General features: G+C 43.7%; 1 protein-coding gene across 3 annotated transcripts in view; it reads left to right on the top strand.

Moving 5' to 3' along the window:
• ESRP1 (epithelial splicing regulatory protein 1) overlaps positions 1 to 15641 on the top strand; it is a 627793-nt gene that overhangs the window by 258944 nt on the left and 353208 nt on the right. For all 3 annotated transcript variants that reach the window (XM_044066542.1, XM_044066541.1, XM_044066543.1), the window contains exon 6: positions 842 to 896. In XM_044066542.1, coding sequence (XP_043922477.1) covers positions 842 to 896 — 55 coding nt within the window. The remainder of the gene's footprint in view (positions 1 to 841; positions 897 to 15641) is intronic.

The following is a 15641-nucleotide window of genomic DNA, read 5'->3' as shown; positions in this document are numbered from 1 at the left end:
TAGCAGTGCTTGGATGACAGAGAAGGGACCACCCATATTAATTTCACAGACAGAATGTTACTGTACTTCACTGTGTTATGATAGTCTCTGTTTTAAGGAAACACTGTTTCTAGCTTTTATTGTATTGGATGTTTGTCAGTTTTGTAGCATGCACTTTGAAGAATTTATTTCCAGTTTGGTAACAAACTAGGCAGTCCCACCAGCATTCATTTTGGGAGAGAGGTGCTGAACTACTGCATACCCAGAAGTATTATAGGTAGGGAAAATGGCTGCCAAAAGCATATGCTGTACTGACAGCCAAAAGCGGAGAATAAAACTGCATTGTTGGTTATTAATGGAAATATAGGAGGTATTGCTATCATCAGTAGAAGGTTGGGCAGATTTTCTACTACTGGCCACTGAAATGATGGGAGAATTCAGTAAGTGTTCAGCAGAAGATGTCTCCACACAACTTCTTGGCTGGATTTTTGTCCTTTGGTATTGCATTTTTGCAGTGGAACATGGGGAATCCTGTAGTTAAGTGTACTCCCCCAGTATGCACTTGATGTTTGACTCACTGTGGAGGGAGGGGTAAAACCCTGAATACAATGTGTACATGTCCGCAAACTAGATTTGGAATAGACAGCAATATTTGAAGAAATAAAAAGAAATAAACATCTGCTTAGCGAGTTCATCAAGAATTTTCCTTTCTGTACGTTAAGTTTTACCTGATGCCCACAACTGGAATGACTTGTTCTGCATATTTGCTGAATTCTGTTATTTAATTTTATGAATTACTTAGGAATGTCTGTCCATGATTTTGAATGGATGGAGAAAAGTAATTAATGTTTAACTGTTGCAGGTCACGTGTTTTCTGAACCAGAGAGGGTGAATTACAAATTTGAAACTGGTACCTGGTAAGTAATGACCTTTTTAATGAGATTTGTATGATGTTATGGTGAACGGTGCTATTTTGACTGGTCTGTGAAGAAACCCCATTGGAGTTTTGATGGCTAATTATCTATGATTAAAATGCTTTTGCTGAAAGATGTAAAGCAGTGATCTACTTTATGTTCTCATTTTAAGACTGTTGTGGGTCTTAGTATGGCAGTTAATTAAGAAGATTAGTTATAGCTGTTAATGGGCTTCAGCTTGAGTCCAGTGTTAGAGTCCCTCATCCTCCATTGTTCTACCATGCGACTCGAAGCAAGTCACTTAACCAGACAGTGTTCACAGACCCTGACAGAGTTTGAAAAAGGTCCATGTGGGTCACTTGTTTTCCTTGGCTAACAAAAAAACAACCAGCAAGCATTGTTTTATAGCATTGAACTGTTTCAGCTCTTTGCATTGTCTGCGTCTTTAAAGACTAAGAGGAAAGTGCACCTTAGTTCTGCCTTGGAGAGCTTGTTGATAAAATTTTAAGTAGCATTGTCTGGGTATCTTATTTGGTTATTTCTTTTATTAATTTAAATCCTTTTTCTATTGAATATTAACTAGCAGCATCACTTTTTTATATAATTTGTTGTCTTAGTTTGTGTTGCGTATGTGTATCTTTCTTGTAGAGAAGGCTATGGCAGTTGGGTTTGAGAACTGGAAATGAAAGGGTTCATAGGTATTACTAGGCTGTTGGCCCAAGGGCCTACGTAAGCCTAGCCAACAAGATTCCATGGCTTACGCCACCCAAGAAAGTTATTTTCCTGTGACACTGTCGAGCAGAGACACAGAAGTGATCCCCGGGGTATATTTCCTATTTTTTTGTTGGATGACTCCTAGATAGAGAGGCACCATTGCTCTGTGTGCAGAGCTCAGAAGAGCACACTGGTCCTTCTACCCAGTTGTACTGCTTCACTGCTGGTTTCTTTTTGTCTTCTGTAAACAGCTCCATCATTTCCTTTTTGACTTTAAAACGCCTTCAGAAAGGTGGTTGCCATCAGTTTACGCCTCTTATTGACCCTGTACCTCAGTTGAATGTACAGGTATTTGAATTAACTAAGTCAAGGAACTTTTGTGCTAGCGAGTTAGGACTAGAGTAGGTTTCCCAGTTGATGGTTGGATAATTGAAATCCCACATAACCAGTGTGTTTGGTAAAATTTAGGTTGTTTCCAGTTTGGTCAAGTAGACTTCACAGGAGATGTGACCCATGGAGGGGGGGATCTACAACTGGCTATGACTTGAATGGTCATCTTACCCACTGTAACCTGGACCTGGAGTAACTCAATGATGTTGTCTAGTCTAACTAGAAGGGAGGTGAATTTATCTCTAATGTAGATTGAAACATTGCCTCCTTTGGTTTTTACACTTTCATTTTGCGGTCTAAAGATGTGGAAGACACTGTAGTCTTGCAAGGCTGGGGTACTTTTTGAGGCATTGAACTAGGTTTCTGTGACTGCACAGACTTCTATATCTTTTAGTGATAGCGGTGCTTCCAGGGAATGCAGTTTTTTGTTTAAGCTCTTAGTATTTAGCAGCATGACCCTTATTTTGTTCTGATTGGTTAGTTTCAGGTTGGTAATGTTATTTTTGAGACCTTGCCTAAAAAGGCACTATGGGGGAGGCAGCAGCCAAAAGCCTAGAAGTGCCTGGTACAAACAGTCTCTGGCAAAGCAGCGGGGGTTGTCGACCATGATGTCCTGGGTTGACAGGAACTGGATCCCCTTTGACACCAAAAATTGAAGTCTATCACTTTTTCTTTATACTGTGGCATTATTCTAGGTGAGGGTAGTATGCTGCTCAAGGCCAGGGACATACCTCCCTGAGACGCATACTCCGAGCTTAACCATGTCTGTCTTCATATAGTCCAGTGAGGTACGTCTCTGGTCATTCACAACAACATGAACTATGACAGAATCATAACGGTACTTGTTGCTGGGAGACCTGAGTGCATGCATGATCTGATGAATCCTTGCACCGGACAGGCAACTGACTGTGACTTTCTCCTTGTCCACCCTGGTGAGTGGGACATCTGTTTGTGTCTCACTATTGAGTTCTCCAGTGACAAGAACATTTTTGGTTAGAGTGTTACGCCTTACTGGATTGGTGGGTGAGACACTGGTGTGTCATGGGTGCTGTGTTAGCTGTAACAGTCTTGTGTTTTTGAGGCTTCTGGTGTTTCAGTAAGTTTTTGAGACGACCGCATATGTGGGTTTGTGTGTTTGTTGCGTACTATGAGTGGCGGTACTATGAGCGTATGTAGTTGTGGGCGAGTTGACAGTGTTGTCCTTGTTACAGTTTTGAGTGAGAGCGCATGGAGTCTCGATTCTTGGTGTAAATGCATCTCTTGTACTCTGTACTAAAGTATGATGTTGGTACAGGGTTGTCTGTGTACATGAGGCAATTGCTACACCACCTCAAGAGACCAAAGTTAACAAGGTTGGCAGGAGAAACCAGGGTAGTCCAACTGTCCATAATGCTAGATTGAAGACTCTTGTCACTAGGGGTGACTATTCAGAGTCTATCGTGGAGGTGCTCAGTTGAGGGATATTTCTGCCTGGGTTTTAGGGAAAATTTGTTGATTTTAACTGTCCTGCTTTGACGTACAACTGTGTGGCAGTGCACAGTGCTGCACGATGCGCAAGCAAGCAGAAACCTGCTCAAATGCAGGGCCTAAATACCAGAAGCTAAAAACTTGAAAAAAAAAAACTTTAAAAAGATTCGAAAGGAACAATGAGAATGTTTATCAAATTAAGATGGTAGTCTATTACAATGCCGAGTAATTCAGTCTATGGTACTACCTCAATTTTAGAATTACTTGCTGATATAACTAAGAAAGATTGTTTTTGATGGAGATAATGATTTGGGGTGAAGAGAATCCATTTTGTTTTATTGGGATTAAGGAGTAGGTTTGAATTTTTCATCCAGATTTCGATTGAGGAGAAAAGTTTGGATGATTTCTTGTAGTTTGGATATTGGGGAGGTGGTGATGTCAGTCCTGGGTCCAGTACTGATATATATGAGGGAAAGAGAGAGAGAGAACAGAATAAGCTAATTTACTAATTCCTCAAAGATTAAGTGAGCCATTGTGTGTGGCTGGACAGAGATAACCTTGGAAAGCCTGACCAAATAGGCCAAAAGGAAGTATTTGTACTCAATGCAGATGAATTTAAGTGCAGAACTGTAGCTGCAACAACCCTGATGTGGTGTCAAAGTGACAGACGTAGAGCAGTATGTTACACAAGTGTGTGTGTGCCCGTGTGTGTGACCACCAGGAGCACAGTGACAGGACACTGGAAATAGCAAACAGAAGTACGAGATGGGTAATCACAGGAACAGAAACCAAACGCAGCGATAATGCTGCTGGTCTTCACTAAAATGTGAGGCCTGTTCACAGCCCTGAAGTGGGCCATTCCAGAGGTAATAAAAGGAGGACAGATGTCTGCTGGTAGGATTCTGAGGAAAGTCATCTGATGGGAGTGTGGGATGGAGACAGAAAGATATGACATCACTCTCCAGAAGAGGAGGAGCTCTTATTACTACAAGTTGGAATTGACGGGGAGTCATGGCACATGAAAAGAGCTCCTAGTAAATAGCTAAAACAGAGTGGGAAGGACACTGTCGGGACAAACTACCTGCTTCTGAAAAAGTAATTGAAAAAGGTTGTGGATCCATGGTACAGACTGTGAGAATGGGTGATGAAAAAGGAATTCATGGAAGTATTCAGGAGGACATATGATAGGTCAAGAAAGAAGTCCTAGGTATATACTAGGCTAATGACCACTAGGGCACTTATAACCCTAGCCATGCAACACAAAAGTGACCCACAAATTTGATATATGTATACAGCTGATTTATGGTCTCTGTCCATTGTAGACGTAGGCACCAGACCATGGGTGAATTTCCAGTTGCCAATCAATTGGTCCAAGTTGTCCTTGGATAGGGATGGGGAGGAACTCTTCTTTATATGCATGGGGAGCCTGTTCCAGGTAATGGGAATTCTATGAGCAATCTCTCCAACATGCCCTATTTATGTCACAAGCAAAATTCAGGTCTCGTAATCTAGCAGTTATGATGCAGTTTGTTTTGTGGATGTGCAGAAGGTTCATTTGTATAGGGTCCATGGATGTTTTTGTACACCAGGCAAAGGTCACTTTTCAGAAGACTATATGATACTGAGTAAAGAGACAAGGGTTTGAGGGGATCGGTGTAGGACATAGTGTTTATCCCCTGTATCCTTTTTTCTAAGGAACCTCTGTCAGTGTTCCAGTTGCTGCATGTGTCTGCTCAGGTACATACCAAAAGGGGCATTATACTCTATGATGGCTCTGACATCTGAGCACAATGATCTGATTCATGGCAGACTTCTCAGCAGGTACTGAAATACCTTTTTTTTTGGTATGGAATTTTAAGCCATGGCTTTAGCACAAAGTATTTGTCTGTTGGACCTTCCTGAAGGGTGTTGTCATCTTGGGGCTTCAATGACTGCACCCAGTTTGTAATCATCTGCAAACATTTAGTCAGAGGAGTTTGACATTGACTTTGACATCCAAGAAGTAGATGCTAAAGAGGAGTGGACCCAGTACAGAGGCCTGAGAGACTCACTGGTGACTGGCCTCTTTGTGGAGGTGGCCTCACCAATTCTAACCTCTTGTGTCTTATGTTTGAGACAGCTAGCTATCCAGCATGTTATGAAGGGGTGTATACCTAGTTCTATAAGTTTGTTGACCATGCCCGAATGGGGTATTATATAGATTCATAGGTGTATACTAGGCTAATGAACCTGGGGCCTTTACAAGCCTAGCCATCCTGGCATCGTGCCACCCGACCTTAGTTCCCAGTGCCTCTGTCGAGTAGAGCCACTGGAGTTCTCCCCGGAGTGAATTTTCTATTTCCCATCCACTCATCAAGATTTCTCTTGAAGAGAGTCAGCGAGGTGCTCTGCTTGACATGTATGGGAAGTCTATTCCATAGCAATGGCAGTCTCTGGGTTATGAACCTGTCCCTCCAGTATGTTCTGCTGATTTTGGTAATGAGGTTGAGGTCTCTGGAGCATGTGGTGTGGAGGGATTGGGATTTCTTTAGATGTAGCATTTCTAACAGAGCTGAGTCAGACATGGCTGTGCAAGTCAAATGGAGATCTCCTCCAAGTAGGCGATATGAGACAGTGAATAGTTGGAGTTTATTGAGTCTGTCCATATAGGGCAAGTTTTTAAGGCCTAGGATCCTCTTTATGAGGTACTTTTGTGGCCTCTCCAGTTGTTGTAGGTGTCTAGTGAAGTACATGCCAAATGGGTATTGTACTTGATGATTGGCCTAATGAGGGAAGAGTAGAGGCAGACAATGACCTCTTTCTTCCTGAATGCAAAACCCTTAGTAATGAGATGTGCCACATAGAAGGACTTTCCAACCACAGTGGCAATGTGGTGATCAAAAGAGAGGTTGCTGTCAACCTGTGTTCCTACATCTCTTACAACTCCTTCTGCATTCAGTGGACTACCATCAATGTGGTAATTCATGGGAACCGTGTTTTTCCCAAAGGGGATAATGACGCATTTTTTTGGTGTTGAACTTAAGGCCATGGTTCAGACAACTAGTCATTGGTCTCAGTGAGGCCATTCTGTAAGATGTCAGCATCACTTTGGGAGTTAATAATAGCTCCCAACTTGTAATTGTCTGCAAACTTTATCAGCCAGAGTCCCTTCATGTTGGCCTGGACTTCAGAGATGTAAATGCCAAACAAGAGAGGACCCAGGACCGAACCCTGTGGGACTCCATTCATGACTAGTCAGCAGTTTGACTTGGAGTCTGCTACTTTCACTCTGTGGGTTCTATCTGTGGGCCAGTTTGCAACCCACCTAGTGATATAGGGGTTGATGCTAGCTTGGTGTGTTTTTCTATGATTCCTGAGTGGGGAATGGTATCAAAGGCCTTGGCCAGATCAAGGTAGGTTGTATGAACCACCTTGCTTTCTTCCACAGCTCTGGTGACTGACTCAAAGAAGTCTCCCAATTTGAGCAGACATGATCTACCCATCACAAAACTAAACTGTGTGTGATCCAGAGTTTGGAGATTCCCTATATCCTTGTTTATTAGGTCCATCATGATGCGTTCCATAGCTTTGCATATCGGACTCATCAGGCTAATGGGACGATAGTTCCCAGGGTCTGTAGTCGCTCCTCCTTTATGGAGAGGGATGACTAGCAGTGCACCATTCGGTAGGGACAAAGCCTGAGGTGAGGCTGTGATTGAACAAGGCACACAGGTGAGGTTCCAGTTCACTCTGTAATTCATGTAGAACACAGCCAGGGATATTATCAGATCCCATAGAAGCTGTATTCTTGGCCTTGGAAAGTGCTGTTTTAACCTGCGCAGCAGTAGTACTCTGTGCCTGACAATTTACTGGTATTGTGATTGATCCATTAGGGGTCGAAGGGTAAAGTTGGAGCTGAAACTGTCTGCCAGTATATTGGCAATATCTGTTGGCTCTGTATCGGAGGTACCATTGTGTAGTAGCTCAGAGCAAATCTGGGTATTGCCGGGGAGATTCTTTACATGACTATAGAAAGCCTTGTGGTTGTTTTTACTGTCTGCTGCAATTCTGTTTTCATAGCTAGCTGTAGAGTATTTGATGAGGGATCTCAACTTTTTGTTGAGGCCGATGAGGCAGTTTTTCCAGTCTTGGGACTTCATCTTATTCCACCTCACTTTCCTCCTTCTGTTGTAGAGTTTATTTATGGTAGGGGACCACCAGATTGGCTTCATTTTTTTGGAGGAGAGCGTCTTGGTTCTGTTTGGTATGGCGAGATTTATCTATTTGTGTGTGTTCATACAGTGCATTGGTGTATGATTCAGCAGTCATGTAACTATTCTCCATTTGCATGGGTGCTGTGAAGTTAGCCACCTCTGTTTTTAGGAGCCCAAAGTTAGCTTTGGAGAAGTTTTTCATGGTGGTTACCTTTGCAGTGGGGTGGGGGTGGGAGGGATGTAGATTTCCAAGGTGATTAGTTTGTGGTCTGATCTAACCAGGGAGGAGATGACTACTGGTGTAGAGCAAATGGTCACCCATGTTAGTAATGACCAGGTCAAGGATGTTGTTGGTCCAGGGCATTGGAATTAATGAACTCCAGGAAATGTTGAGCAAGTGTATTGGTACAGTAGTTTTCCCAGTTAATAGAGGGTTAGTTGAAGTCACCTAATATGAGAGTGTTAGGTTGGACCCTAATGCACTCCAAGTTGGAGTGCAAGTCTTGGGACATGGTTGGGAAGCTATAGCAGGCTACAACCTGAATTGCTGTCTTACCCAGTGTTAGCTGCACCTGAAGTATCTCTAATGCATTTGGGCTACCAGTCTGGAGGTGTGCACATCCTTTATGAATATGGAAACATCATCTCCTTTGGAGCTTCTGTCAAAGTTCCAAGGCCGAAAGGTGTGGAAAGAGTTTGTCTGGTAGTGTAGGGGGTGCTTTCTGCTGTCTCTGTTACAGCACAAATGTCAATGTTCTCCATTTTAAGGAGTGCTTTGAGCGAGTACATTTTGAGATTTAGACTTCTAGCATTGAGCAGCATGACCCCCAGACTGCATGTTTGTAGCTGTTATGGTGGTAATTTGGTCTTTGTAACACCACCTAAAAAAGGCATTATAGGGGTGGCAAGAGTCTTGTCCAGTATCCGGAAGCCCAGGGGTGACAAATGCAGGCCATCTCTGGCAAATCGTCGGTCGGTCAATCATGTCTTCCCAGGCAGACAGATACTGGATTCCCTTAGAGTGACACCAGAAACTTAACCAATTGTTGAAGTCAATCATTTTCTGATTGTACTGTAGTATCATTCTGGGTGATGATAGGATGCTGCTAAGGGCTAGGGTCATACCCGCCTGGGCTACATAATCAGAGAGCTCCTCCATGTCTCCCTTCAGGTAGTCCAGGGAGGTGCATCTCAGATGTTCTTCGTCTTCCATTGCTGCAGTCCTGACTATTGGGTATAGCCCGCGTCCCAGTCGGCCCGAATACCAGAGTATAAGGCTGACGTCGGTCAGGGCGCATTAGACTGACGTCAGTACGTCAGGGTACTAATGCGCATGACCGACGTCATATCCTCAGTCTTTTTTGCCGCATGGTCCGATGCAGAAGCAGTTTTGCGAGTGCAGGTTGGCGTACTGAAATATTTCGAAACGGGTTTCAGACCGAAACAGAGTTGGCTAAGTACCCGTTGGGAACATTTTGGTTTTTCTTGCCTCAGTATTTTACGGATGTCAGAAAAAGTGAATAATTGTATTTCTTGTGGGAAACAGATACCTCATAGGGATTATCATACCTTGTGTATACCTTGTTTAGGGCCTGAGCACGGCGTTGTTGGTTGCGCTCTTGTGCTAGGTTTAACAAACGCACTATTAAGAGGAGGTTAGACTGTGCCAGGTTAGTGTTTGGGAAGCGTTGCAATTATAAAATGCCGTCGGATGCTCCGACGCCCGCTTCCTCCAAGAAGCGCAAGGATAAAACAGTGAAGCCTAGGGTTGAGGAACCGGCAGTCCCGGACGTCGGTTCCTTGGAAGGCTCAGTGGAGCGGAAGGTTTTGCCAGGAGTTTCCATGGAGTCCCAGGCAGAAACTATGCACTTACAGGAAGTGCCTTCGCAGGAGTTAGGCCAGGGTGAGGCGGCTTCTCAGGTGACTGTTCTTCCCTCTCTTCCCAAGGTAGTTAGGGCCTCTCCTTCTGTTGCCAAAACTTCTATGAGAGGTAGGCCTACTTCAGCTTCAGTGGGGGCTTCTCCTACCATTTCAGGTTCTGTGCCTAAGAAACATATGCTTAAGATGGCAGAAGATTTGATTACTATGATTAGGGTTCTATGCCCCGCCTGATAAGAGGCCTAGGGTGGAACCTGAGTTTGAGAGTTTTGAACAGTGTTCTGAGGCTTCAGAATCTTCTGTGGAAGATTTGCAGGAGTATCCTACCTATTCTGATTCTGATGTGGATGATTCCACTCCTACAGCGTCTCCACCTGAGGATTTCTCATTTTCAGAGACTTTGCATTCCATGAGGAGCACTTTAAATGGGAAGGCCAGGATTACTCTGACTTCAGGAAAAGGCTTAGGGAGTTCTTGTTTTTACCCCAGCATAGGCCTTTAGCTATTCCTCCTGTGTTGAATGTGGTGGAAGATGTTTTTGCAGAGGCTTCCCTGAACCCTGACTCTTTGCCTCCTGCTCCTGTTAAGCCTGATAGGTATTATAGGGTGCCCGAAGCTCATAAATATTTGTTTAAGAGTCCTAGGGCGGACCCAGAAACTATTTCCCAGGGGCCTAAGGGTGTAAAAGCTTCTGTGGTTAAAAATCCTGTCCCCACGGATAAAGAGGCGAGGGCTTTGGATAGGTGGGGTAAGAAAGTGTATACTTCTTCCACTCTCGCCATGAGAGCTTTGAATTGTCAGTTTCACATGTTAAAATATCAGAATTACCTTCTTTCACAATTGAAATCTAAGGTGGATGCTTTGGCGGAAGGTATTGAGTGTAAAGAGTTGCTGGATCTGGTTCATGTGTCCGAACAAGTGGGTAAGCATTCTTTGCAATGTGGTTTTGATGCTGTACAGGCCTCCTCGAGGGTGGCTGCTACCAGCTCTGTTCTTATGAGGCATGCCTGGTTGAAGGATCAGAATTTAGCAGAGCATGTTAAGACAAGGATTTTGGATGCTCCTTTACAGTCTGATGTGTTGTTTGGTTCGCCTGTGGAAGCTGTTTTAAAGAAAATGGAGGACAAAGCTAAGTCTATACAAACTGTTAAAGATTTTTGCAGGTGCAGCCACCAAGTTTAGTAGAAATTGGCCTGCTAAGGGGTGGACATATCCTGCTTATGATTCTCAGTCTAGGGGTAGGTCTAGACGTGGTAGGGGCAGGGCTCATAGTTCTTTTAGGCCTAGAACAGGGAGTTCACCTGCTCAGACTTCTGGTGAGGGCAGGGGTCAGTCCTTTGGTAAACAGACCCAATGACCTGTCTTTTCAGCTGCCAGCAGATTCACGTCTGGCAGCTCCTTTGAGGAAGACTGTCTCTTTTCAAAGAAAATTGGGATTTAATTACTCAAGACAAATGGGTGTTGGACATCATTCACCACGGTTACAGATTTTATTTCCATACAATGCCCCCTTTCAAAGGCATGCCAGATGTTCCTCCTCAACAAAGAAAAGAGGCTCACAAACAAGTTTTACAGTTACTTCACATAGGGGCCATTCAGCCAGTCCCTGTGTCAGAAAGGGGCCTAGGATTTTATTCTCGCCTGTTCCTTGTACCAAAGAAGGGGAACACGTGGAGACCAATTTTGGATTTATCTATCCTCAACACGTTTTTGGACATTCCCAAGTTCAAGATGTTGACGTTACAACAGCTTTTACCTCTGCTGGGCAAAGATCACTGGATGGTAACTTTAGATCTCAAGGAAGCTTACCTTCATGTGCCTATAAGGCTAAGTTGCAGAAAGTATCTGCGGTTTCGAGCTGGAAATTCTCATTATCAGTTCTCTGCATTGCCCTTTGGCTTATCTACTGCCCAGAGTATTCACAAAGGTTCTGGCTCCAGTGATAGCTTACTTCAGGCTTCAAGGAATTCAAATCTATCCTTACTTGGACGACTGCCTGATTCTGGCTCAAGAAAAGGAAGACCTTCTACAGCATCTGGAATATGTTATAGCAGTGCTAAGATGCCTAGGGTATTCTGTGAGCGAAATAAAGTCCAGTCTAGTACCCTCTCAAGACATGTGCTTTCTGGGTGTAAGACTGAATACAGCAGCCCAGATGGCCTTTTTAACCCCGGACAAACAAAAGAGTCTGTCACTTTACTTCCATCAACTATCTCATCAGTCCGTGCTGACTGCAAGGACAGTCCTTCAAGCATTAGGGTTCATGGCATCTTGTATTCTGGTGCTTCCCAATGCCAAACTGCATATGAGGAAGCTACAATGGTATCTCAAAATGTATGGACACAGCACTGCCAGGATTTGGACACTGTCATTCAAATAATACCTTGCATTCAAAAGGAATTTTTGTGGTGGGCTCAGGAATGTCACCTAAACAAGGGACTCTCTGTGACCCGGCCAGAGGCAAGTCAGATTCTAACGACAGATGCCTCGGACATTGCTTGGGGAGCTCATCTAAATGGAAAGTGGATACAAGACAAGTGGCCTGCCAGACTACAGCATCTACATATCAACATGAAGGAGATGTTAGCAGTCCAGTTTGCATTGATGGCTTTCAAGGAGTTACTTCTTCCAGGGCAGGTGTTGATTCTAACAGACAACACAACTGTCATGTGGTACATCAACAAGCAAGGGGGAACACATTCTTATCCTCTATGCAGGCAAGCAATGATTTTATGGGAGACTGCGCTAAGCTTGCAACTAACTCTTCAGGCAAGGTTTCTGCCAGGAGCACAGAACTCCTTAGCAGATGTGTTAAGCAGACAAATCATGGATCCCCACGAGTGGAAACTGGATCTTCATGTATTTCAGAAACTGACAGTGTCATGGGAACTCAGACATAGATCTGTTCGCTTCTCCACTAAACCACCAGCTGCCAAAGTATTGCACAAAGGGGTTTCATCACACAGCTTGGAAAGTGGATGCTCTGTCTTTCAGTTGGAAAAACCTTCATGTGTATGCCTTTCCACCTCTACCGCTTCTTCCAAAGGTACTATTAAAGGTCAGACAAGACAGGCCAAGGATGATTTTGATAGCTCCAGATTGGCCTCGGCAACACTGGTACCCACTTCTACGGAGTCTGGTAAAGAAGCCTCCATGGCCTTTACCTCTGATTCCTCATCTGTTATCTCAGAAGGACGGTCATCTGCTCAAAGTCAAGCTTCACTCTCTTCATCTAACAGCCTGGCATATTCTGTGTTGAAACACAGCAGGTCTCAACTTCCTCAACAAGTTTTAAATGTGATTATGGAAGCTAGAAGGCCTAGTACTAGGAGAGTGTACGCAGAAAAATGGAAGAGATTTTTATTTTGGAGTACAGCAAAGAATTTGGAGATTTCAGAGCCTAATTTGAATGTGGCTCTTCAATATCTTACTGAATTATTGGACAAAGGTTTGTCCTTCTCTTCCATAAAGATTCATGCTGCAGCAATTTCAGCTCACTATGATTGTGACCCACCTTTGTTTTCGCATCCTTTGTTCAAGCAGTTTCTTAGAGGGGCAAAGAATATAAGACCCCCACGTAGAGCTCCTACTCCTGCTTGGGATCTCAATTTTGTGTTGGAAAAACTTACTCTACAACCTTTTGAGCCTGCAGCTACTGCTGAATTGAAATATTTGTCATGGAAGACTGCTTTTCTGTTGGCTATTACTTCTGCAAGAAGGGTGTCTGAGTTGCAGGCCCTTATGGCAGTAGAGCCCTTTTGATTTTCCATAAGGACAGGGTATCATTACGTACTAATCCTTCCTTTATGCCTAAGGTGGTTTCTAGTGTGGCTTTAAACCAAACTATTCATTTGCCTACGTTTTTTGCAGATCCTCAAAATAAAGGGGAAAAGATTTTGCACACTTTAGATGTACACAGGCAATGTCGTTATTATTTGAGCAGGACTAAGGATTTTAGGCAGTCTCAGCAGTTGCTTGTTTCTTTTGCTTTGAGTTCACAAGGCAAGCCTGTGTCAAAACAAACTATTTCTAGGTGGATTGGCTTTTGCATTGCATTTTGTTATTCCCATCATGGTAAGGAGATTCGAGCTGGGATCAGGCCTCATTCCACTAGGGCTACTGCCACTTCAACAGCATTTCTAAGGGGGGTGGCAACTAAGGATATTCTGGAAGCAGCTACTTGGAGTTCAGTGCATACTTTCTCTAGGCATTATCACCTTCCTATCTACTCTAAGACTAGGGCTGGTTTTGCCACAGCTGTTTTACAAGGCATGTTGTCAGCTCCTACTACTTTATAATTTGCCAGCCTCCCTTACCTCTGCTTTGGGATTCTACCCAATAGTCAGGACTGCAGCAATGGAAGACGAAGAACATAGTACAGTTTTGTACCTACCATAAATGTAGATGTTCGAGGATTCCATTGCTGCAGTCCAATTACCCTCCTTCCCTCTGTATTTAGGGGTGGTTGTGTAGGTGAGTTGACATGCTTACATTTTGTATATATATTGTTGTATATATTGTACATGTTTTTGGTGCAGGTTGTTTTGGGACTTGTCTTTTTGGGTCTTCTGACATCTGGGGCAAGAAAAGACTGAGGATATGACGTCGGTCATGCGCATTAGTACCCTGACGTACTGACGTCAGTCTAATGCGCCCTGACCGACGTCAGCCTTATACTCTGGTATTCGGGCCGACTGGGACGCGGGCTATACCCAATAGTCAGGACTGCAGCAATGGAATCCTCGAACATCTACATTTATGGTAGGTACAAAACTGTACTTTTACAAATATGACATGTACAATGACGGAGTCATATTTGTACCTGTTGTTGAAGGACCTGAATGGGTGCATTATGTGGTGGATCCTGCCACCTGACAGGCAGCTGACTGCTACTTTCTCCTTATTCATCCTAGTGAGTGGGACATCAATGTGCCTTACTATCGAGTCACCTATGACTAGTTTGTTGGGCCATGCTGTTTTGACTTAGGGGCTTTGGTTGAGTGGCACCCTGTTTTAGGAGAGTTGTGTGTCTCATGATTAGTGTTGTGTTGTGGTGGTCAAGTGCATTTCTGCCTTGGAGACCTCTGCTGTTTGGGTAAATTTTTATTGAGAGCCTCCGTAAAAGTGGGTGTGTGGTTTGTGTTTTTATGTGAAGGCAGTGTTGGTGTGTGTTCTGGAGGGTGATGTGTTTCATGTGGTGTGGTGCAATATCAAATGCTTTAGCCAGATCTAGGTAGGCAGTATGCACTATTTCCCCCTCCTCCATTGACCTTTTCAAAGAAATCCACCAGATTCAGTAAGCACGACCTTCCTTTGAGAAAGCCAAACTGGGATAGATCCAGTGTCTGGCTGTTTTCTATGTCCTTGTTGATAATTTCCAGAATTCCTTCCATGGCTTTGCAAATGAGATGAATCAGACTAATGGATCTGTAGTTTACAGAATCTGTTGAACGTTGTCCTTTATGGAGGAGGATGACCATAACAGTCCTCTATTCATGCAGCACAAAGCCTGTTTTAAGACTATAGTTGACTCCAGGGGTTGTGATAGGTTATATTTTAGACTGTTCAGGAGTCCTCTTTAGATGTTATCAGGGCGCACTGAGTCTGTGTTCTTGACTTTAGTGAGTGCATCCATTACATGGTTCATAGTTGGAAGGGTTATGTTTGTGGGTATTTTTAAATGGAATGGTTGAGAGTGAGTGGGGGGTAAAGCTGGAAATGAATCTGTCTGCTAACAGGCTCACTATATCACCAGGCTCGCTATATGAATGTGACACCATTAACCATCCGTTCAGCACAGTGCTGAGTGCTGCCCTTGAGGTTTCTGATATAGCTATAGAAGGCCTTGTGGTTATGTTTCTCCCAGGAGGCTATCTTTTTTCTCAAAATTTGCTTTGCTTGCCCTAATTAGCCCTCTTGGTTGCTTATTTAGTTTGAGAGAGTTTTTATCTTTATGGGAATTACCCTTCCTAAGTTTTGCCATAATTGTTTTCCTTTTGTTCTATATTGCATTTAATTTGGGATGCCACCAGGGCAGTTTGTTTCTGGGGTTAGATCTGGATTGTTTCTGGTAGGTACAGCAATCTCTATGCAGCCATTGGCATGG

This window comes from Protopterus annectens, chromosome 3.part1, assembly GCF_019279795.1.
Source record: "Protopterus annectens isolate FY-2018-M chromosome 3.part1, PAN1.0, whole genome shotgun sequence".
In the NCBI taxonomy this organism is placed as follows: domain Eukaryota; kingdom Metazoa; phylum Chordata; order Ceratodontiformes; family Protopteridae; genus Protopterus; species Protopterus annectens.
This window is presented reverse-complemented; position numbering and strand designations above follow the sequence as displayed.